The sequence below is a fragment of the Lepisosteus oculatus genome, chromosome 5, assembly GCF_040954835.1.
Source record: "Lepisosteus oculatus isolate fLepOcu1 chromosome 5, fLepOcu1.hap2, whole genome shotgun sequence".
Lineage (NCBI taxonomy): Eukaryota > Metazoa > Chordata > Actinopteri > Semionotiformes > Lepisosteidae > Lepisosteus > Lepisosteus oculatus.
In genome coordinates this window covers 35,814,307-35,837,945 of record NC_090700.1, presented here as the reverse complement: position 1 = coordinate 35,837,945, position 23,639 = coordinate 35,814,307, and the positions used below count along the sequence as shown (strand labels likewise).

Genomic DNA, 23,639 nt, shown 5'->3' with positions numbered 1-23,639 from the left:
AACCAGTGCTGCAATATGTTCACAAAGGAGCACAGTGCTGTTGGAGGTTCGAATAAGGTGTTCACCAAGATCCTGAATTCTTGAATGTTAAGGACCACATTACACTTTTAGAAAGAGTTAATCCCCATGACCTGGACAAATTTTACTCTGGTGAAACAATTTGTGCTACTCTGTCAGATGTCCTGTATAGTTTGGCTGCTGTGCAACACACGGGTGGGTACTGTACGTTAGTGATGTTTCAAACAGATCCACTCCAGTTTTGGATCCTTTAGGGGAGGGGGCAGCTGCTGTATACTGTACATGCAAGGAATGTACCTCAAAATATCCCAAGCCATTTTATATTTGACAATCCTAAATTTTAAAGAACAAATGTCTTCATGTCAGTGACTTCTGCCTAAAACTACTTTCATTCCTGGTGTTTTGTTTGCAGAAGATTGTGTTCTATATGACTGGCATGAACAATTTAAAAAAAATAAGCTAGGTTGTTCCTAAGATTTACAACCAAATGCATCTCTCACCTAGAGGCATCAGTCTTCTTTTGTATGCTGTGGATCAATACCGATGATTACAAATTTCTGTCTAGATTTGAGCTGCCAGTAGGCAGCTGGAGCAGCGAGCTGGTGAAAGTCCTCCAGCGCCCACCCCCCCACCCCCCGCGAAAGAACGAAGGGGACACTCAGATGTGTTGTGCTCCGTTGCTTCATTTTCCGTTTGGTGAGAGCTTGTCCACATCTCCCTGTGAGAACATCAGATAATGCATCAGTAAACCGCACTGCACGGCACTGTCCTGCATTGTTAGTGTGTGTCCGTATGGAGCATATGGAATGGGACTGAGTCAATGCTGGAATTGTCAGGCAGGATCAGGAGATTCTAATGATGTCCCTGAGTAGCGAGTCTCTTGGCTGTTGCTCTTGACATCCATATTTTTGCATTCATGAATTCTTCATTGTGGTGTGGGATATGATGTGGGATTAGAATGTGGAAAAATTAAAATATAATTATCTGAACATTCATATCTATTAATCTATTTTTCTTTACATCCACATAGTTTAAATCCAATCGTTAAGATGGCTGTCAGGGTTCACTTTAGTCTTTAGACCACGGCACAAGGACGAGGTGTTTGTTCTGTCTTCTCCCCTTCACAGTAATATCGACATTACCTCAATTCAATATCGCAGGCCGAGTTTATGACACGTCTGGGAGGGAATACACGGTTTCTACTCCACTGTTAAGGGTCTTATTGACAGACCCGTCAGCTCCTTAGCTGGATTGTAAGCGGAATGTTCGAGGCGTTCCTTCGGGTTTCATCACCTTCTCCCCAGCGGAAGAGTGGTGGGTAGAAATAGAGGCTGTGTCGACAGGCCACTGGGTGAAAAATGAGAAAGTCGTCGATTGACTCTGGATGCTTTTCTAGTAACATGGCTGGTAGAGTTAGGTTTTCATTAATGTGGGGGGGTAATGCAGGTTGTGTGTCTGCGATCAGTTTGCAGGTGAAAGAGCTTGCAAGGCCTGACACTGTATCTTATTAACAGCAATCACCAGGCAGTCTCAGAAACTTACCACACTTGCTTCTTTAATTGAATATGCTCCATTAACTTCTGGTTGCTGATATAACCTATTGGGTGAGTGCGAGTGCCTTTGCATGTACAGTATATTCATGAGCCTGCAGAGGTGGGGTCTGTTTGTGTTGCACGTCAGGGCGTGTTAAGTGTGCGTGTAAAAAAAAGAAATTCACTTATGCCAATATGTGTTTGTTGATCGGAAACACTGGCCTCTGAAAAGCCTTCTTGATCAACAATTAGACTTGGTGAAAGTGTCAGGCACTCCTGCTTTTTTGCAGAATAGTGATTTTGAATAAATTGGAGTTAGGAGTCAAATAGGAAAGTGTAGAGTGAGCTCTCAGGAGAGACAATCCTTCCCCAGCTTTGATGTCTTTGGCTTAGAGTTGCGTGTGATGTGAAGTGCCTGGAGGGAGAGAGTGCTTGCATACAACATGTGCTCTGAATGCACAATATGTAGGACGGCCTGCAAGATGGAGTAAAAATAGGTTTTCATGTGAATGAATTAAAATCAGCATTTCTGCAAAAAAAAAGGACAAATCAAATGAAGCATATTACGCTGTGAGTTCTACATTGCGCATATTAATATGAAGCACTTCATTCTGGGCTACAGCTCTGATTGTGACTCACACCCAAAGCTTACTCATGGGAAGATGCACTTACTCCTCTTTTGTTGTAGGTTTTCTAATTAGTGGGTTCTTTTTCATTCTGACCCAGGTGTTTCCAGGCCCTGTGATAACATGCTGGTAGAATTATTTGTCAGGCCCTGCTCTGTTAATGCACAGAGAGAGGCTGCAACAGGTTCCTTCCCTGCTTAACCCCCTTCATGTTATCACAGCTCCCTTTGCTCTGGATCGGCAACCCAGGAGGGAGAGGCTATAGTAGTCTTCCTGTCTACTCCTGACAGGGATGGATATGAACAAATAAGTTTAAATGCTAGTGGGTGTGCTCCTCGTGGCTACAATGCAGAACCTAATAGCCATTTTGAGTGCAGTTCAAAGCATGCATGTGTAATGAGATTGCCTGTTATGGTGACTTAGATCTCCTGGCTATGTAGCAGAGCTAGTGTGGTGATGTCAGCGCCCTCACTGCGTGTAGCAGGGTTCTCAGCTGCCTGAGCTGAGGGAGGTCTCCTTTAGCTCAAGCGGTTGGTATCCTGTTGCGTTACACCAGAGACCTGGGTTCGCGCCCCAGGTGTGGGGGAACGGGCGGCGGGGGGCACGACCCCGCGTGGAGCCGTGACTGTCACAGCTAGCTGAGCGGCTCCAGAACTCCCCTTTCAGAGAATCACCCCTTTTGCATATAAAGGTTCTCATTTCAGCTGGGCTGTTTGGCTCCCACAGAGAGACAGAGTGAATCCAGGGTCTGAGTGCATGTACTGTACCACCTGCACCTGCTCTCTGTAGCCCAGCAGGAGTCTATATGTCAGGCTACTGTGGAATTAACCCATGTCATGTGTCCTTGCTCTGCCTCCGTTAGGGAGTAATCAGAGCAAACATTTTTGTTTCTTCCTTTTTGGTTGTACTCAGTAAGGCGACTGACAGAGCCTTCCCAGTTCTTTCTGCATCTGATGCTCCTGCGTAGCGTCTCCTCCTCTGTAGCGAATACTGGCTGTGGCTGTACTCCTTGTGCCAAAGGCAAGACACCTGAAGCCACATAATGCACCCTTAATGGGCTTTGACAGAGCCAGCCTGCTCTGCACCAGTTAGAGAGGTGTCAGCTTGTTTCACATCAGCTGAATCCACTCTGGGTTCTGGCAGATCTTTACAGCCAGTCAGCTCCATCTCAGATCCTAACTTCTTTGATTGTCAAATGTATTCCGGATGGATGATGACTTCAGCCCACCCCTATGGTCTTGTATTTATAAAACTGGAAATCAGCTAGATATTTTTCTATTCTAACCCCCCAAACTTCTTTTGCATAATCCTATGTGCTGTCGGAGAGACGAGTGAGCAGAAACATTGTGCTTGTTTTTAGTTTTGAGATGGTATTTTCTTTTATTTTTGCTGAGAGGTCCCTCTCTTCTTGCTGTGTACGATGGCTAAAAGAAGCGTGATATTGCTCATCCCGTGTCCTGTGTAGACAGCAGCTGCCGATGTAATAAATAAATAAGAATAACGGTTACAATATTAAATGAAAAAGGCACGCATTGTTAGTTGGTGGAGAGTTTGTATTGTGATTGTTATCAGGGCTGGTGAGCCATACAAAAGTGGCAAGATGTGGGATTAGCGGTGCTCCGGGCTGCGCCACACTCAGGGCATCCTGCAGGCAGCTGATAACACAGGCAGGAGAGCAGAGCGGCCGTGATGCATCTTTACCTCTGTTGAGCCTCAAAGAGAACCTGCTCTGCCTGTCTCTGATCAGGGATTTCGTGTAGCTCCAAGGAGAGGGCTGAAAACAAGGCTCAGAGTGAAACCGGGTGGACAACAAGAATACAGTAATTATCAATAAACAGGGCTTTAAAATATCTGAGTGACAAAATCACCTTCTTTGGATTGCAGCTTTACAGTGCTAAATGTCACTCTGAACATTAAACTAGACAAGCCAACCCTTTTAACACACATATAGTACAGAGGTTCTGATGTATTTTACTGCACTCTATCAACTGCGCACATCCCATATAAGAATACTGATGTCTTCTCCTGCTCCAGAACTACACTCTTCTGTGCTGATTGCAATCCAGTCTAGCACACTACACACTGAACTGAGCAGCTCATCTGTCTTGGAATATATATAGCAGTGCTGATAACTATAGCTTTTCACTCAGATAAGCTCTAGTGACTGTGATGATAGGAGCTTTAGCCCATGATGTTTCCGGTCTCTGTGTTGTCACGCATTCCGATTATCACCTGTAAGTCATGTGCCTCATCAGCAAGGTGATCTGCTGTCTCTGTGTTATATTGACTTACTGCGGTGCCGTGCAAAAGTTTTATTCCTGTTTCACCAGCCTCTGTTTAATGTAGTGAAGCTGACAGGAAGTTTCCTGAGTGAACACCAAATAAAAAAAAAACCTTCTTATTCGGAATGTAGATAGTGTTCCATTTCCAATAAATTGACTTCCCTTCCTCGAACACGAATCAGAACATTTTCCATTCCAGTGTGCTCCTGGTAGGATTTTACATGGTTATGCGAGGCAGAACTGCGATGCAAAGACCCTCAGGGGTGGTTTTATTATTATTATTTTTTTTTATTTTTTAGCAGAATATAAAAAATCTCAGTACCATGGAATAGGCATTGTATTTTTCTCCTTTCTCGGCTCATTTGTTCCCAGAATTCTCTCCTGCTCTGCTGTTCTTGGGCACCTTAGGGGTCCTCCAGCTAAGGGCTGAAACTTTACAGATCCTTGTAGAACTTCCGCACGATCCCCAAAGACCAGCCACAGACCAAAGTTTGTGTTGTAGTAGAGACAGACCCTCACAATTGAGATGCATCTGTGTCTGCGTTAAGGGCAGAAATGGCTCTAGGTCATGACTTGAAAAGACCTGTAGCTCTTTAAATTAACATTTTAAATGTGGTGCATTATGAAAAAAAACTTAATTTGGTCGTCTCCTTCGCTCTTGCTCCCTCTTGTGCTGTCTCTTTCACACCTAAAGACCTCCAGCAAACATTCACTCTGATTAGAAGAAGAGTTAAAAATGTGACTATTAAACAATGGTCCAGAATAAAAGAAAACATTTTTAGCTGTGTTGCAGCCACTAAATCCAATGAAATTAACACGAGACTGAGCACAGATACTGCTGTCAAAATTCAAACTGATGGAAAGGCTTTGTATTCAATGCCTTGTGACTAGTGATGTGACATGAGCTTCATGAACACCCCAGTGTCTTGGCAAGGTGCACCATGAGATCCTTGGCAATCGTCAAGCCGGGGAATTTGCTGGAAGCTGATATTCCCTTCATTTTTCCTCTGCATAGATTTCGATGAATGAGTGGAGTTATTCATGACCTGTAGCATTCAGGTGCTGCTCTTTCACTCTTCCTGCCCTGAATCCACACCAGAGAGAAAAGCAAGGTCAGGTCTTCACGGCACTCCCCATAGAGTATGTCTGTAGAGGGTCTACACTCTACATACATTTTTAAAGCTTAGTCTATCTGGATGCACCTACACAGAGAGAAATGCTGCAACATTTTACAAAATATAAATAAATCTATTTTTTTACTTTTGTCGGAAGAACATTTAAAGGTCAGAGCTGACGGTGAGAGAAATCCGAGCAGACATGGTGAATTCTGCAAAGACAAGGAGATACCGTATGCGCAGTGGAGGTGTACAGAGGTGGCAGCCCGATAAGGTCATGAGAACTTCGGTCTCTGACAAGAGCGTGCGACATTCTACACAGCACATCAGAGAGAGGAGGTCTTAGCAATGAATAAGAACAGGTGCAGCTACAGAGAAACTTCTGAAAGCAGACAAGAAAGAAAGGGAAGGGATCCAGGAATGGATCTGTGTAAAGGCAGAGCAGAGCTGTGGAGATGAGTGGCTGCTCATCTCCATTTAGAGAAGTTGCCAGATCTGCCTGTAGCCTTGAATGGGGCTGCTGATCGGGCAGGTGATTAATGAGGTGCCGTGTGTGCTGGCTGCCACGGTCCCTCAGAGTTTCTGAAGGGCTGGGGTTTTTGAAGAGGTTCCAGCCACCCCAACCACCTGGCCAAGGAAGGACAGTGATCATAGGGAATCATCTGGTGTTCACTCAGATAAAGGCAGGCTTGCATTCTGCAACATTTTGTTTTTGTTGTGGGTTTATGTACTTTTTTATTTAACTTGTTTTTTTTTACCTTTCCAAGACTTTGATTTGGGTGCTTTGCGGTAACCTGCTGTTTCGTTCTCATACTGGTCTTATCGCTTTCAATTAAGGTTTTTTCCCTGGCTGGCTGAAAGGGAGCTGAGCTGTAATGAGCCATGCGGGGATGGAGGATGGTTGTGCCAGTGAATTAATAATGTACTTAGAGACTGCAGTAGTCTGCAGGGTTCTTAATGTCATGAGTTCCTTTTAGTGGGGCTTTGCACCAGAGCAAGATGGCCTCCTGATGAGAGCCACTATGCCTTTGCTCTTCCTTTCCCTACCTCCCAGACCTTAAAGCTTGGGATTCTGTCTCAGTCATCCATACGTCATGACTGGTGCCTCACCAATGTGGAGGATCGGGACGGAAGAAATCTTTCAAAAACAAAGTTTGATGCCACAAGTGGGATAGACCTTGTCTGAGTTCATATACATCCAAGGTCACATTTATTCCAGTGTCCTGTTGATTCACACTTTGTTCTTGGATCAATTTGAAGCTAGCAAACAATCAAGGTTGATGGACCAAATGTTCTCCTCTTATTTGGCAACTTCTGTATGTGTTTAAAACCTTGTTTTTTGGAGCCTGTGCCTTCTTTCCAGGTGACAACCATGCTTCAGTGCACAATTGGCTGAAGCCAAGTGAAGCTGAAGGCAAGCTTGCTTGGGGTTGGTTAGCCTGGTCTTTTTGAGCTGCCCAGGTGCTTGCAGGCTTGAGGTGATGTTAGGGAGGGAGCTCCCCTTCTGCAGTAAGACACTGAAGCCTCTGTAGACCACTGTGGAGCTTATAGATCACGTAAATGAATGGCTCTATCAGTGGAGCCTGAGTCCTTTTCTCTGTGTGGGAACTGGGGAAAAGTAGGGGTGTAAACCCGGTATCCTGGCCAGATTTCCCATTGGCCTTTACCAATCATGGCCTCCTAATAATCCCCATCTATGAATTAGCTTCATCACTGAGTTCTCCTCTCTACTGTTAGTTGATGTGTGGTGAGCATACTGGTGCACTATGGCTGCTGTCGCGTCATTCAGGTGGGGCTGCACATTGGTGGTGTTGGAGGGGTGTCCCCATTACCTGTAAAGCGCTTTGAGTGGAGTGCCCAGAAATGCGCTTTAGAAGTGTAAGCAATTATGAGTTCCACCATGACAAACTACAGAGCATTAAACGGAGTCTTAAACATATCTCGTCCTCCTAGCATCATGCAGGGCTTGGTGCAGGTGGTCCCATGGGAAGCTGCTCTGTTTACCCATGTGCAAAAAAGTCAGGAGACATACTCCATTTTTTAGGGGGAGAGGGGAGGATATTGGATCACCAGCCACAGCTCACTTCCCGTTAATTTGGCATCAACAGATTTTAGAGGGTGATGGTGTTGTTTTCTGTGTGTTTTTTTTTTTTACAGAGGAGGATGTGGAGAACTTTGACGTTTCAGCTCTGCCCCTGGACACGCAGCGGAACATCGAGGCCGACAGCTTCTGGTGTATGAGCAAGCTGCTGGATGGCATCCAGGTACACACGGGCACAGCCAAGTGAACCAGCAGGCATGGGTGTCTACACGCTGTTCACAAATAATTATTGTTGAAAATAAGGTTCTGATTGGCACAATCTAGAAATGAATCTGTCTATCTGTCCTTATCTGCGTCTTTATATATAATCTGTTCAAATGAAGCATGAGGCATGTACAGCAGTAATCTGAACGCTTTAGTGGTTTCATTACAGGAACAACTACACGGTCTTCAGATCCATGCAGATTGATTAGTATTACTGATATTTATTACTCAATAACATTTTTATTTGAAGAATGGTATCAAATTGTATGCTTGTAGAGTGTAATTGCTTGTTGTTATTTATGCACTATTCCTCTCGGTGTTGCTTGTATTAAAAAAAACGCAAGTGAACCCTTTTCGCTTTAAAGTTCACACGCTTCGCACGTCACGTTGAAATGCTGGCTCACTCCAGGCTTCTTTTCTCATTAGCATACTTCGATCGAGCAGAATGCTATCTTTGGAAATCAAAAAGCTTTTTCTGCTATATTTGTAGTGCTTCATATATGCCTTCCAATTAAGCATCTATCATGTTTTTTTCATTTGATGACAGAAACATAATATTATGTGATTCTTACTTGTATATTCTTTTGATGTAATCTATAATATGTTATCTGTATATAATATGGATTTTGGCAACTTAAGTTGCTAACAAGCACATCATTTACAGAAATACTAATGAATATGGACTATATAGCACAGGCAGAAGTTCAGATGTGAGAACTTAGGAATATAAGTACTGTAAGAGGCATTTGTTTAGAAACAGAGTTGCAGGTGTCTGTAGCAAACTGCCTAACCATGTTTTTCAGCCTGAGATTTTCAGAGAACATGGTTGAAGTTCTGGGATCAATAAACAAAAAACATAACTGCATGCAAGGAAAATCGATTAAATGGCCTCTTACTGTTTTGTTGTATTCATGTTATTAAAATTAAAGTCTTATAGTTGAAGAGAGGCTAGATGGCCTGTCAGCTAGTTGTCATTGGCAGCTTCTGCAGAGGAATTCTGCAGCGTGAAATTCCCCCATCTCTGGAACTCGGGACCGAGTCTGCTTTTGCTTTCCTAGCTTGCACTCGGTGATTCCTATAGGAAACCTGGCAGAACCCTGCCGGGGTTCTGTTTTATAGGTCAGCTGCCACCTGAGGTTAGACAGCAGCAGTTTACCAAACGCGAAGGCTGCAAAGCACAAATAAAGCCCAAGAATGGAAGAAAACAAACAAGAGGAGCGAGGCGACAGTAATAGAACCCTTCCAGTCTTCAGTGCAAGCTGAAACTGCTGGGAAAAATGCGGATGTGTGTTTACAGGCCTGGTCTCTCTACCGGAAACTATGAAGAGATAGAGACTAGGGGCTGAGAGCAAGAGAGATGAGCAGAGAAGGTGGAAGTGTGGGAAGAGAGAAAAAGAGTATGGGGAGGAGGGAGGTGTCTGCTGGAAGCTCTTGGAATTTATTTCTTTTCCCATTCTATTTATTATCGTTTTATTTCCCTCTCCTGCCGGCTGGAGGGAGGCGGCTGCTCGTGTCGTATTGCAGAGCCTGACGAAGTGGCGCCCCTCTGGGATTTCCAATGAAAATAGGGGGTTTGTCTGAGCGATACAGACGCTCTCGACGTGAGGGTCATATTAAGCCCCCGTGGAGCCGGAGGAGCTATTAAACACGAGGCGGAAACATGCTTTATTTGTGTGATAGCCCAGACCGTCATTGTCTACATGGCATTATTAGTTTACATTGGGGAATTGTAATAGAATCAAAGCTTGTTGGAACTGCGGCGCGATCCAGAGAAGCCAGGGGAAATTAGAAGGATGTGCAGTGCTCGTGTTCATAAAACCAAATCTGTCCACATTACTTATCCTTTAAAAAGGACGATAAATTAATAAAGCCCCCTTTCTTTCTTGTGGAATTTTATTCATGCCATAAAAAATAACTGAGGGGAAAAAAAAAAGACAAAAAGCAACTGTCCATGTTCCAAGCGAGGAACGGATACCCAATGAACGGTTACCAATTAGTAAGAGGCTAATTGGCCTTTCTTGTTAATTTGGTCTTATCCATTCATTAAAAAATCTGCATCGACATCATGGATGGTCAGTGTCTTCCAGACACCAGCCACCCTCTGTGTAAAGTAGCGATTCCTTTTTTTTTGCAGTCCTGGAGGTGCCTCTTCTGAGTTGGCTTTCTAAGTAGCTGTCAGGAAACTGACATTGATTAATGGTTAGATGTTAACTGTTACTGTTGAAGCTGTTGATTTGTGTCCCTAAAGGGGACATGGGCTCAGGCATGTACTGTATGTGTGTGTACTTATCATTTATATAACGGCGTGAGACGTCTCTCTAAATGGTTGTGCTTTCTAGTTCCAATTAGTATTCAGATTCACTTAATTGGTAGTGACCTCTTGCTCTTAAAAGAAAGGTGTTCCTTGTCAAATGCATTGGCATCTAGAGATATAACGGCAGAATTCATCTCATTTTCTGTTTGTCTCACTTTTATTTTTCACTGATCTGTATTTTTTTTTGCGCAGGATAACTACACCTTCGCTCAACCTGGAATCCAGATCAAAGTGAAGGCACTGGAGGAACTCGTGAGCAGAATTGACGGTGAGGCCCAGGGGCTGTGGTCAAGAACTGAGGCTTTCAGTATATGGGGGACGACACAGTATAGGAGGAGAGGGCAATTCTGCACTTGCACATGGGTCTCCTTGAAAACCCTTCATTCACTGGTACTGGTTTCTGCTATAGAGGTGATACAAGAGAAGCATTTCTGTACTGCTGATGCAAGATATTTCTTTTTTATTCTTCTGCATATTCCATACCCCTCTTGTTTAAAAGTTTATACTTTGAGTATGTGAGGACTTACAGTATAATTGTTTGTAAGCAGTTAAGCAGTTCATTTGTGAAATCAAGTAATTTCAGGATAATTTACAACAAAATAATGTGGATACAAATCATCCTTCATCTGCTAGTTTTCTTACAGTTGAACAGATCTCTTGCTTAATTAACCAGGAACTCACAGGTTTTCCTAATCTAAAGCAACAGCAGCTTTCTGAAAGCCTACTGGCTGATCGTTGCTCTGAACCTTTCTTTGTCTTCCCCTCACTGTTCCTTACCAAGATCCTTCTTCTTTCCATATCTCTCGTCTCTCCTCTGTCTCCATCTCTCCTGAGTGTGGTCGAGTGTGGTGATCCACTGTTTCCCGATTTGAACTGTCAGTCCTGAACACAGGGGCTGACTTGACCTGTTGTCCTGCTGTCACAAACACTATCACCACGACAGTAGTTTAAAGCTGCCTGGCTGGCTCTAGGAAATATTTGTCAAGTGATTTTTTTCCTTTCCTATCTGTTGCTGTAAATGAGGAATTTAAAACTTCCAAGAATGTCCCATCTTGTCACTAAGAGCTTCATGTGCTAAGAGTTTTGAGATCTCAGAAAAGCTTTCTGGAGATTCGCTTTTAGGCTGGTTGTCAAACCTCAGAATATTATATATTATATATTAAAAAATGTCAAATCAACCTATGACAACGGACTTGGACAGAGTACATTTTCTAAGACTCACATACTGACCTTCTGTTCTCAACCTTATGGCCTGCTCCTTTTTCCCTAGAAAGGTTGTTACAGAACTCAATCTATTTTGATAAGCGTTGTCTCATATTAGTATTTCCTACAATGCAAGCTATCATGTAGAGGATATTGTCCAGCCGTGTCAATGACTATATTACATCCTGCAGGATTCACAGGGCCAGGTTTCCCTATGTACCTCAGTCTCTTGTGACTGCTCAGTTTTGTGCTTGGTGTTGTGTTGCTTGTGTGTTATCTCCATGTTGTACGACATGGCCCCACATCGGTAATGGAAAATCCACTAATAAAACAGCGATGGGAGATGTTGTTTGTGGCGTCAGTCATAAAGCAATGTAATACAAGCCTCCTCTGACCCTTGGAGAGAAGAAATTGATTTTCACTGAATCCCAGAGATGTCGGAGAGGGAGAGAGAGGGGAAGAAGCAGAGAGGGAGACGGGTTGATAGCCTCTCGGCAGAGCAACCGTCCGTCACAGACTGATGCTGTGTGTCACAGCTCCACATTAACACTTAGTTTTCTAACTGGGGGACGGAGCCTTTCACCAACAATCAAACACTTCACGTTCCTTTCGGAGCCTTTTGGCTTGTGATTGCTGCTTCTCTGCTGCCGTCTAGGCCCAAAACAGAAAAAAAAAAAGTTGATAAGATTTTTTTGGGGGGTAGTGAGAGAGAGGGGGAAGGAGCAAAGAGAAATGTAATTTACTGCTCCAAGCGCCCACAAGATTCAATTGCAAGTGAGCCCCTCAAACACTTGCCTGATTCAATTTGTTGCTGTCTTCACAGTTATCAAATGTGACTGCGCTCCGTGTCTACTGTCTCACACACATTCTCCAGGGGTGAAGGGGGCCCACTGCATTCTCCTAGTCAGGCATAAAGCACTCCCTGCAAAATGATACACAGCCCCCACACTGCATCACAGCCAACAGCAAACACTCAGCTGTACAAGAGAAGGGGGATTAAAGAGCATTGCGTTTTAGTAACCCTCTGCAAAGCCGGAGAAGGCAGTTAAAAATGCATTGAAGTTGTATGGTGTCCTCTCATATTCAGGTTTTATTTTCATTTTTCGATTTTCCTTTTAAAAAAAGGTCCAGAGCTTATTGGGGTTTCTGAGGCAGTTAGCAGCCTAAAAGTTATGTGATTCCCCCACTCAATGGGACACAGATCTATTGCACTGTTCCTCCTTTATGAGACAGGGTGCAATTGGTTACTTGGGGTAAAGTACTGTACTCATAACCTTCGTTAAGAGCTCGGATCCCTGGTTACTACACTGCCCTTATGTGTTTTACAGAATAAATGTCCAAAGTCGTGTTACAAATGTGCTTTGAAAGGGCCTCTAGAGTTACTCATGAAGTGAAGGCGCTCACTCCTTGAGAGCTCTGCTCTCAAACCTGGGTCCCGTTACTAGCTGACTGTGACTAGGGTTCCCCAAGAGACAGCACCCTTGTGGCTCAGTGTCACCAGGGGTGGGGTTCAGACTAGTCAGCTAGGGTGAAAAAGGATTTGGTGAAACAGTGATTCCTGTTTAAGACTCCGTGTACCTTGCCGCATGCCAAATGTAATGGCTGTGATGGACAGGCGAGTCAGAGGAGTGTGTTTGCCCCTCCTCATTCTTCTTGTGCAGTACTGGAGTCCAAGCAATGCTGCGAGATAAAAACCATTCCAAACTGAGCGGCTGTAAAATGCAGTAATGCAAAATAAAACCAATTGTGATCTGAGGTTAAATACAGTTTTGCTTCTTATGCTGTTCATATTACGCTTCCAACAGAGCTGTGATGTATCTGTTTCTGTTAATAAGACTGCGATCTGAGAGGTACATAAGAGTGGTGCTGTGTCTCCTCCAAAAAGGAAACGCAGTGTCTTTAATAAAAGCTTTTTCAAAGATCAAGAAATTAGGCCGTTTTATCCATTCTACCGGTTTGATAGTTCATAGCAAATCAATCCCTAAATGTTTCTTAAAGTTTCTCAAATATCTTCTGTTTTGTTGCAGAGATCTAACACTGTGTAAACAAATGCCACCTGTTTCAGTACAAAACACACTCTCCTATGACTCTTAATTCCTCACCTCGCAGTCCCTTGAATTGACTTTGCCAGTACCTTTGAGGATTTTGAAACGTTGAATGAAATCCCCTTGCAGTCTCCTCTGTTCAAGGCTAATCAGGTTGTCTGCATGGACTTGTGAATTGTGAGCTCTTCCCAGTGCTGTAGTGACATTTGTTGACTAAATTAAGCTTTTAAGAGGCATTTTATGCAGATCTCCTCCCCTTGTGTATGTATCTGCAATAATATACAGTACATCCAACTAACGCTTAGAATTAACTTCATTTTAAAGTATCTTAGTCCAGATCGCATAGCAGAAGTGTTTAAGACAGCTGGGTTCTTATGAGAGGTCCTGACTTGCTTTAACTGGAGTAATAGTAATAATACTTTTTTATTTAATAATGCATTTGTTGAATAACACTAGGTTTTTTTAAAGGGCACATTTTTAATTTGTTTAATTCACTTCCTTGTGAAAAGGCATCTCTCCTTGACCACTGATTAAGATGCTAGTTGCTGGCTATGTTTCATTTGGTGTGTCTTAGAGGAGGTAGATAAAGAGGTTAATTGGGGTTTTGAAGTAAAGACACTGTGTAATGTGATTTATTTCTCGGAAGCTCAGGTTTGTCTCCAAGTTTTATTTTCTGTAATTCTGGGAAATTAAAACAAATGGTGGAGGGAATGGCTGTAATCGTTCCCTTCTGTCAGAGAGGGTTTCATCTGGGAGGCTGACTGTCTGCAGACCCCGGGCCAGGGGAAGTACTCTCCTTTTCAGATTAAATTAATAGATTTAGCACATGCATCTTGATTCCAGTTTGGAAGGTCTAATTCAAGGTGCTTTGGTTTGTTATGCACGAGGGAAGACTGCTGATGGGTTGGGGTACTCTCACCATAGTGTTCAACCTCATTCTTTTTTCTGGGGACCTTCTGAAATTTGAGGTGGGTGAATGGTGTAACACTGCACCCAGCCCTCCAGACCAGCATTTCTGTCCAGTCGTGCCACTGAGGTCTGCCTTATCGACCTATTTGTGCGTGTTCAGACTCACAGTACAGGGCACAGCATGAAGCATGCACTGAAATTAAATTTCATTTGGGCTTTTATTTCTCTCCTCCTCTCCCGCCTTCAGAGGACGTGCACAATCACTTCAGCAAGTATGAGGTGGAGTACCTGCAGTTCGCCTTCCGCTGGATGAACAACCTGCTGATGAGGGAGTTGCCTCTGCGCTGCACTATCCGCCTGTGGGATACCTACCAGGTGAGCAGAGAAGGGGGCGTGGTCTTCCCAGCACTTCCACCACTGGGCCACAAAGCCCCTTTCTGGGGTCCCCTTCCATTTGCTGAGGCTGGTGCGGTCCCTTTTGATTCAGGAAGGGCTAAATTCACAGATCTGTTTCACTCAGAGAAAGAAGGAAAAGATTAATATCAAACAGTATTCAACTCAATTGGTCAATTAACTAATGAATTTTATATTAATGAAATAATTATTCATTTAAAGGTTCTGGACTGTTTATTTACCAATTAAAAATAAATGTATTTGCAGATCTTATTTAATTTCTCTAGTAGTATGGAAATCTGGATGCCTGTTGGTTAATAGTGATATTTCACCTTGATATTGTCTTTGGTGCTGACAGGTTGCTGGATTTCATACGATCACGGTAAACCCATGATGCATGTAACAAATTAGCACATGTTGCCTCTATAGTGCGTCCAATGTGTGTGTTCAGCTCACGTTGTGTTTTTTCCACACCTGGTGATCTGCACTAGTTACATCTCTGAAGTGTATTAAGATGTGCTACCTGTTGTGTAAATAACACAAGTTCTTCAGCATTCAGAAATTTGCCATTTCTTTGTTTCTTGTCAGCGCTGCAGCATGGATACTGATAAAACTATCTGAAATATTTTAATTCCATTAATTAATGTCATGCATTTTGTATAGTGCTCATGCTGCGCACCATTAGAAGACAAGATAGTATTCTGTTCAACATATTTTTTGTGATGATGTTGTACAAAGCACTGCTACCATCCTAGAGCTCTTGATACTATCCCACATCATCTTTGAACTGATTCTTAAATTAAACTTTTTATTGAGAACACAGAAAGGAATCGATACCTCATCTGACCCCTTCTCATTGTTTACTCTGCCGGTCAGCTAGTAGTTCTGTAATGAAAAGTAGAATCATTCCTACCATTTTCTATCCTCTTTATTCATTTAATTCACGAGGGAGCTGGAGCCTATCCCAGCATTCAGTGGGCACAAGGCAGGATACATCCTGGATAGGACGCTAGTCCATTTCAGGGTAGACACAGACCCACACACACTTACACCATGGGAATTGGGAATTACACCAAATTTCCTAGAACCCAATTAACCCACAAGTATGTCGTTGGACTGTGGGAGGGAACCGAAGCAAGACACAAACTCCATGCAGATAGCACCTCAGGATTTGAACACAGGGCCCCAGTGCTGTGAGGCAGCCACCACACCGCTGTGCTAATAGTATCATGAAATATTTATATTCTGTTGCATAGTATATGCAGTGTGACTATTTGATGATGTAAGGTCCATTAAATGTGTATAGAAGCTTACAAATAGATGTGAAACCAGGATACAGAGCCTTGCACTGTGCTGAGCTGTATATAGTATGCAGTATAGACTGCAGCTTTGACTACACTGGACTCATAAAAGTGGCAGCAGACAGACATCAGATGCCTGGATAAAAACTGCAAAAACGCTTGTAATGTAAATTACCCATGGTGTATGCAAGAGAATTCCCCTATTAGAGATTCGTTGAGCTGTTCTTATTTATCATTTCTACAGTACTTCTACAAACAAAAAAACAGAGTGGGAGTTTGTGACTGGCTCATTTTGTTTGAGTTTCCTCCATATTTTGTGATGGTGATTCAGGCATTTTTGGATCACTTACATAAAGCAGAGAGAGGAAAAGGCGCTGTCTTGAAGACTAGTTTGAAGTGCCAGCTCTTCTCGCCCGTGTGGTGCTTGTGATGTGTGATTCTTTTGTTTCGGAGTTCTTCTTAAGTGCAGTCACTCTGCGGTATCTCAGTGGAAGATTATTTATTGTTGATGTCTTTTTCAGGAAATCAACGGAAAGGCAGATGAGCTGCAGTGTAGCACTGTTTTGAGAAAGGTGAGGGGGAAATGAGAGGAAAGCAAACAGAGATAAGACTTAAGTACATTAAAGATGGAAAACGGAGGGAAGGAATTAGTGATAAAATGAGGTGATCAGGCAAACCATATCAGCAGGACGGCCTCATTCATTACATACAGCACGAGTAAATTTGATCACGAAAATCGCAGAGCAAACAAGAAGCACTGTGAAGGAGAAATAAGATGTTAATGAGGACATTAATCTCTGCAAAATGTGATTTCTGAAATTCAGCACCTGGAAATTGCTCAGAAATCTGACAGCATGGTGGATCACTGTTGTTTAGGGAATACAAATATTAAAAGGAAAGATATGAAAGTACAGAACAAACTTTAGTATCTTTGACGGGGCTAATCACCCATCGGTTCAAACCACAAAGTCCATGACAGCAGAGGGCCTAAGGGAAAGACAGTTAGCCACTTGATCCATATCAGGTTTTATAAGCAGCAGGTTCATGGACTGATAGAACAGAAAAGTTAAGATAGGGATTCCCAGTCCTGGTTTTTGAGACTCTCATGCCTGCTAGGTTCTGTTCCACCTGAGGACTCAATTAAAATAACAGAGCTCTCATTATTAATAATAATAATGTATTTGAGCACTTCCATTTTTTCAGTTCCAAAGCATGATTTGTTTGGTATTCAGTGTATTAATGATCCAAGAATTTAGTTAATCCATTTCTCAATCCGCACTCAACTTCACAACACTACAGAAGATACGGTAGATAGTTCCTGACTCCCACGGTCGTCTGTGTGAAGACATGTTTTCTGCTCTCGGCCTTGAATGTTCCTGAATTGTATTTCCTCTTCTGCTCTTTGGGTTTTTGTGATGCTGCTGAACTTGAAAAACTCTCCCAAATTGACATGTTCAACGCCTTTCAGAATAGTTGAATCAAGTCCTCATCCTCTGTTCTGTCCTGTCTAATAAAGATTCAGTCCATGTAGTCTGTAGGAATATGACTTTCCCTTCAGACCAGAAATTAATTTTGTTACTTTTCTTTTCCCTGCGTCTAGAGCAGCGATATCTTTCTTGTCATATTATTTTAATTCCACTTGAGTCTATCTGAGAAAGAAGCTGTTGTTACCTTATACACATGAGCTTGGCGCTCATTAGGCTGAGATGGGAGTCCAATTTACATCCTTGCAGTGCCACCATTTTAAAGATTGGTTGTTATTTTAATGATGTATCTAGGAGAGTCTGAGATGACTGCTTTTTTTCTGTCATTCTTCTTATATTTTATGTCTTGAGCTCCCCACAATAAAAGTGTGGTTTACAACATTTTCTCTTGATCGCTGTGTAAATGGTATTGGAGTGCTCAGGCATGCTCTGCTGGAGTGAAACTGGTAATGACAGATCTGTAATGCTCTTTTTGCCTGCTGATTTATTTTGCATTTTCTCAGCGTTGCTCTCTGAAGCATTTCAGGGGCCTTATGCTTTCACCCAAGTTTTGAGACTGACGTGGGATCAGCTTGTTTGAAATTCACATGGTTTGGGTTTTGCAGTGGGTACGGGGAGCTGTCTTGATACCATTGATTATTATTATTATTATTTATTATTATTATTATTATTATTATTATTATTATTATTATTATTATTATTATTGCATCACAAGTGGAGATATCCAAAGGTTGCAGTAGAGAAAAACGTGGTGTTAGGCTTGTTTGGGTTAAAATCAACCATTTTTAAAAAAAGGTTTTTGCTGCAGAGCTAATATTGTTGTCATTTTGAAATGCATTCTCAAAAGAATGATTGATTATTCCTATAGATATGTAGTTTATTTTTCCCTGTCAACTTTGACCCAGGTTTGCAAAGGTAATATGTGTAAAATTAGTTTTGGATATTTTAACGCAGTTGTCCAATTTGAGATAATCTGTATTTAATTATTACACCTTTCCTGTCACATCATCTATGGTTAAGTCTTTCTTAATTATAAACAGTCTACAGTCTTTCCAGCCTTTAAATCTTGATGGATTTTACAGTTTCTTACTTGCAGATTTTAAGTTTTATTTCTCAGCTTGCTCATAAAACCTTAACTAGCTTTGCAAAGTCAGGCCATTTGTTTCTAGATTTCTTCGTGTGAGATTCTAAAATTACACAAAATCAAGATCAAAGTTTGCTTTACAGCACAACCCTTTGACAATCTTCGAATTACGATTTGTTTTTGTTTTTGTTTTTGCAGTTTAAGAGTTTTAATGTTTCTGTTTTTTCCTGGTCTCCATTGTTGTCCATAAATGTGGTCTTGGAAACATTTGTGACAATTTTAAGGCTCTGATCTGGCAGACTGGGGGCTAAGGCCAGAGGATGGGGGAATTTGCCCGTAACTCATTTTCATTCTGGTAATCTGGTGTCATATTCCCCCAGTGGTGCAGAGTTCACGCCTCTCCCTGTCTAATCTTCTGCTGCAGGCAGGCGTGAAGCAGAGGTAGTGCTGCAGGACCTACTTAATGACATTAAGCAATTCCTGTTAGGCGCTGCAATAGGCGAACCTGTGTGTAATCCGTTCAGCAGACAGGCGCGGGCAGCTGCTCTACAGTCTAATCACAGCAAGATCACTGCAGAGCTGGAACACATCCTGCGGACCTTGAATGGAAATTTTGGATGTGCTTTTAAGAGCTGTGAATGTTCTGATGTTCTGGTTTTTGCTGTCCTGGCTAGTTGTGGCTGTGGTGTGGGGAGTGTTATTGCGAGAGGCCTCTTTCTTCCTGCCAAGGAGGGTGGGGGCAGTATTTCTATACTCAGCTGTGTTGGGATGTGCCAGTGAGCAGAGCTGCCATATTCCAAAAAGCGGCAAGACTAAGGAGCTGTCCTGTCTTTTCTGACAATGGCACCACATGCACACTGCGATGGGGAAAGTGCCTTCAGTCTGTCATGCAGACAGGTTTGTATTCAGCTGCAGGCTGCTTGCTGTGCACACTTAAGCTTAATGCCTCTCCCCAGGTTCCCACTCAATAAAAATCTCCCACTCTCTCCAGCAGAGAGGGAGCTGACAGCTTGGAGAATACTGGATACGGTTCTTTATAACAGTATTGTAGGGTTTGTACTCTGCTACAGTAGAAAGTACGAGCCGGTTATTAGGTTTAAGTACTTCAAGATAACAAAATGAATTTAATAAATCCTCCTTAGAGTTAGATCACAGCAAGTCTCTAGCTTTTCCAGTGGTATACAGTATATATTTGATGTTTTATTTAATAAGTGCCAGTCCTTGCAGTTTAAGTTTATAACATCTGTACAAACATGGCCAGTATATTAGTAAGCACTGTGTGATCTTCCTTCCAGAGCACTGTAATTTCTCCCTGACCTGGCTCTTGCAATATAATTTAACATTTTAGTACTTTTTTGTGATTTCTTGTGATAATGGCTGAATTTTGAAACACATTGAGCCTTTATCTGCAGCTTACTAACTTTATCACACTTTTTACTACAGTATTTTATTCAAAATGTGATTACCTTGTACTTTGCACCTGCTATACAGTATTGTACTCCGACTTTCTAAAGAGATGGGGTTTACAGTGAAAAGCATTAAATTGAACTTTTTATTAACTAAACAAATTACAGTATACTATAACACCATGCAATTCAATAACAATAAAACCATTACAATACTAACCATTACAACAATGCTGAATACAGCACTACACAGATTTTCTTGTATTTTGTCTCTTGAGTTCATGTTCACCACTGTGCAATATGAGACTTGCACAGCCCTCACCTCCTTCATGTACTGACCCATAATTAGGCCAAATGCTACAAGGAGTATCTACTGTAGATGTAGTCATGAGGATAACATTGTTGACAGGTTTCTCTTCCACCTCTGTTCCTTATAACCTAGTTGAAGTAATTATTAGCTTAACTGAATCACGTTAACACTTTGCAAAGGTCTTCAGTTAAGATATTTAGACTTAAAGAGAATTAGAAAATCAGCTGGGTTGTGACTCTCTCTCTGCATGGAGTCTGTATGGAGTTGGGCACCTTTGGTTTAGTATAACCTGAGCTGGATATCCTTATTGTAGTCAGCAGTGCAGTGTTTCTTTGACTTGTTGACAGCTCATTGACAAACTGAGTCAATTTTGCAACAGCCAGAATCAGACAAACGGAGAATGCAAGGTAGGGAATAGGAAAGTAATAAGTTAGATAGGTACAATACTGAAGTGCCAAGCAATGTAAAGCCTTGTAATGAGGATTTTGTAGTTAATGCGAAACCTGATGGGAAGCCTGTGTCAGGACTCCAGAATAGGAGTAATGTGATCACCTGGTCAGGATTCTGGCTGCTGAATTCTGGACATATTGAAGTTTACTGTAAGTGTGGGTTGAGGTATCCCAGTGTGTAGTTTATTGCAGTTATCAGTTTTGGAAAAGACTACTGTTTTGACCATCTTTCCTGCTATAGTCAGAGACAAATTATAATCCTAGTTCAGCCATTTATAAACTAGGAATGCTACAAAGCATATGCACACATGGCTAAAACTCTGCTTCTCATGAATAGTAAGGCATAATTTATGAAAAAAAAATTAACTGATTGAAATTGTGGCAAAATATTTTCATAGACATGTTTGATAGCCAAAATGTAAAGAATATTCATATAAACTGCTAAGGTTAGGTGAGCAACAGTGCATGGAGTTTGTCTAGCCTCAAACGGTCAATGACACAATGGCATTGTTCTCTTGATAAGCTGGGAATATTAGCTCCTTTTTCTTTCCTGATATACTCCAGGCTTGATAGTCAACGGGTTAAATCACCTCATTAACTGTGACCAATCTATTCTCCCACTAATGAGGTCATCTAGTGCTTATGCAATAAAGTCACTTGAGTGTGTCACAGTCAGTCATGAATCATCTATTATTAAAACTGATGCCAAAAACATTTAATCAAAATTCATATACTTTATTCTTATAAGAACGTGCATTCACAGAGTGATAGGTTTCGTCTGATTCTCAGCACTTGAATACAAAAACACTTTTTTCTTTTATTAAAACCAGTAATGCCTCATTTAGTTAGCTTGTAAGGAGGCAGTACAAAAATCAGTAAAGCAGCTGGATTTGCACATCTGGAATCAGAAGTGGACTCCAGTGCATTAGCAGACACCGTTCAAATGGTTGTACAGTTACACTTCTCTATCCTTTTGGGTGACACCTATCATTCGCACCTCCCATCTTTTCTCATCTGTCACACCCACTTGATCATGAACATCCCGCTTGAACGGGCGAGTTTAATGAATGGCGGTTGGTGAGAGTGTGTATTAGCAGATGAGCAGAACTCACCTCGATCAGTAGGGGAGAAGGCAATGTTAAATCTATCAGATCAGTGTCTGGAACCGCATTAGAACCCGAGTTGGAATAAAAGGACGCAGGAAGGAAGTGTTCTTTCTGACATTTTGTTTTAAAACGCAGTGTCCGAGCCAGCGCATGTCTGCCCTGCTCACTGTGACCTGCATTATCTCTCGCTTCATTGGAAAGAGCTCCATGCAGGGCGGCTCAGACGAATGAGCTAAGAGTCGGAATTGCCAGGAGCTTGAGACTGAGATGGCCAGACTCAGAGCCCATGTGGCCAGGAAGGGCAGACTAGGGTCAGCATCTCCGATAGAGATACTGCTGCATGCCTGTCATCACTCGTTAACCTTAGTGAAGGGGAGATATTTCTTTTTAGGCATAAACAGGAAAGGAGAATTTCGAGGTTTTAATTCACAGTGGCAACCATGGGCATTTTCCCACAAGCCATGACAGGAAACGAAGGACGTGCTGGCCCTGTTCTTTTTATGTGTGTGCGAATATATCTGAGCTATGACTGTGTCCTTGCATTTTTTTATTGAAGGAATAATAAGAAAGCATCAAAGGAACACTGTTGTTTTACTAGAATTTAAAAGTCTTCCTTCCTTGCTGATCACTGCTGTTTATCCTTAAATTGTGCTACAGCCAGGATTTGATGCATCCAGTCCCCGAGCAAAGAGGCTTGCAGGACGAGGAGACTTGATGAGCCACAGTCGCGCAGTTTGGGATTTCTCCACAGACCGGCATTGCTGCATTCAGCCAATAGTGGATGGATTAACCCTTCGTGTAACCTCTGAAATTCATATGCAGCTCAGTGTGCCTGCCAAGTGCATTTCCAGCCAACTCTTCCTGAGCTTTCTTGGCTTATGTTTATTCAGTTTATGGAGCCAAGGAGTTGGATAAAGTGCTTAGCAATTCTTTACAGAAGAGCCAGAATATATAAACATAGGCTTCAGGGCTACTGTGTGCATTAGCTTCCTTATAGCATTACTGGATTGAAACATCCCTTTGCGGAAAGGGGATCTGAGTCAGTATATTGTGATTTGTATTGATGAGAGCACTGCATACATTTTGCTGCCCAAGAATAAAACTTCCAGGGATGTTGGAAAGGATTGCACAACTATCATAAGCATCCCTTAATTCATTTTCTTCTTGCATAAAAGCAAGGACGATTCTGTTCATGGCTTTTCACATACATGATCCTACATAAATGCACCCACCACCAGACTCTTTGAAACAATGCAGACAGTGTGTCCAGACCGTGGTAGGAAATTGAAGCAGCCCTGTTCTGTAAAATTCAATGGCGACCTGACCATATGTTACAGTCAAGAATGATAAATTGTTTGTCGGTGATACGATCATCTTCTAACCATGCATCACCGTGCGCCTGTCATGCAAAAAATGTGCTGTCAAGTCATTTCCAAGACACTGTCGCAATTTTTAAGGTCAGGTGTCACTGTCACTGCTACTGCCTTGCCTAACATGCACTAACTGTAATTAGAAAGTCACTGTTGTGTTCTCATGGTTGAAATATAACTGTTTTCTTTCCGCTTAGGGCCATGCAGGCAGAGAAACAAAGTTAAAGCCAGATGTGGCAGTGGCAGATTGAAACTCATCTTTAAAGTTACAGACATTGTTCATTTAATGTTCATTTTCATTAAATTTTGTTCCCTAATACAATTGGCACAGCTTCCATTCGCATAGTTTTAAATCACTGCAAATGCTCTGTGGCAAGAAACATTATT

General features: G+C 42.2%; 1 protein-coding gene across 2 annotated transcripts in view; it reads left to right on the top strand.

Annotated features, from left to right (window-relative positions):
• The window catches only part of tbc1d22b (TBC1 domain family, member 22B), a 137,361-nt gene that overhangs the window by 79,897 nt on the left and 33,825 nt on the right, over nt 1-23,639 (top strand). For both annotated transcript variants that reach the window (XM_069190323.1, XM_006628423.3), the window contains 3 exons: nt 7,731-7,837; nt 10,385-10,460; nt 14,597-14,724. In XM_069190323.1, coding sequence (XP_069046424.1) covers nt 7,731-7,837; nt 10,385-10,460; nt 14,597-14,724 — 311 coding nt within the window. The remainder of the gene's footprint in view (nt 1-7,730; nt 7,838-10,384; nt 10,461-14,596; nt 14,725-23,639) is intronic.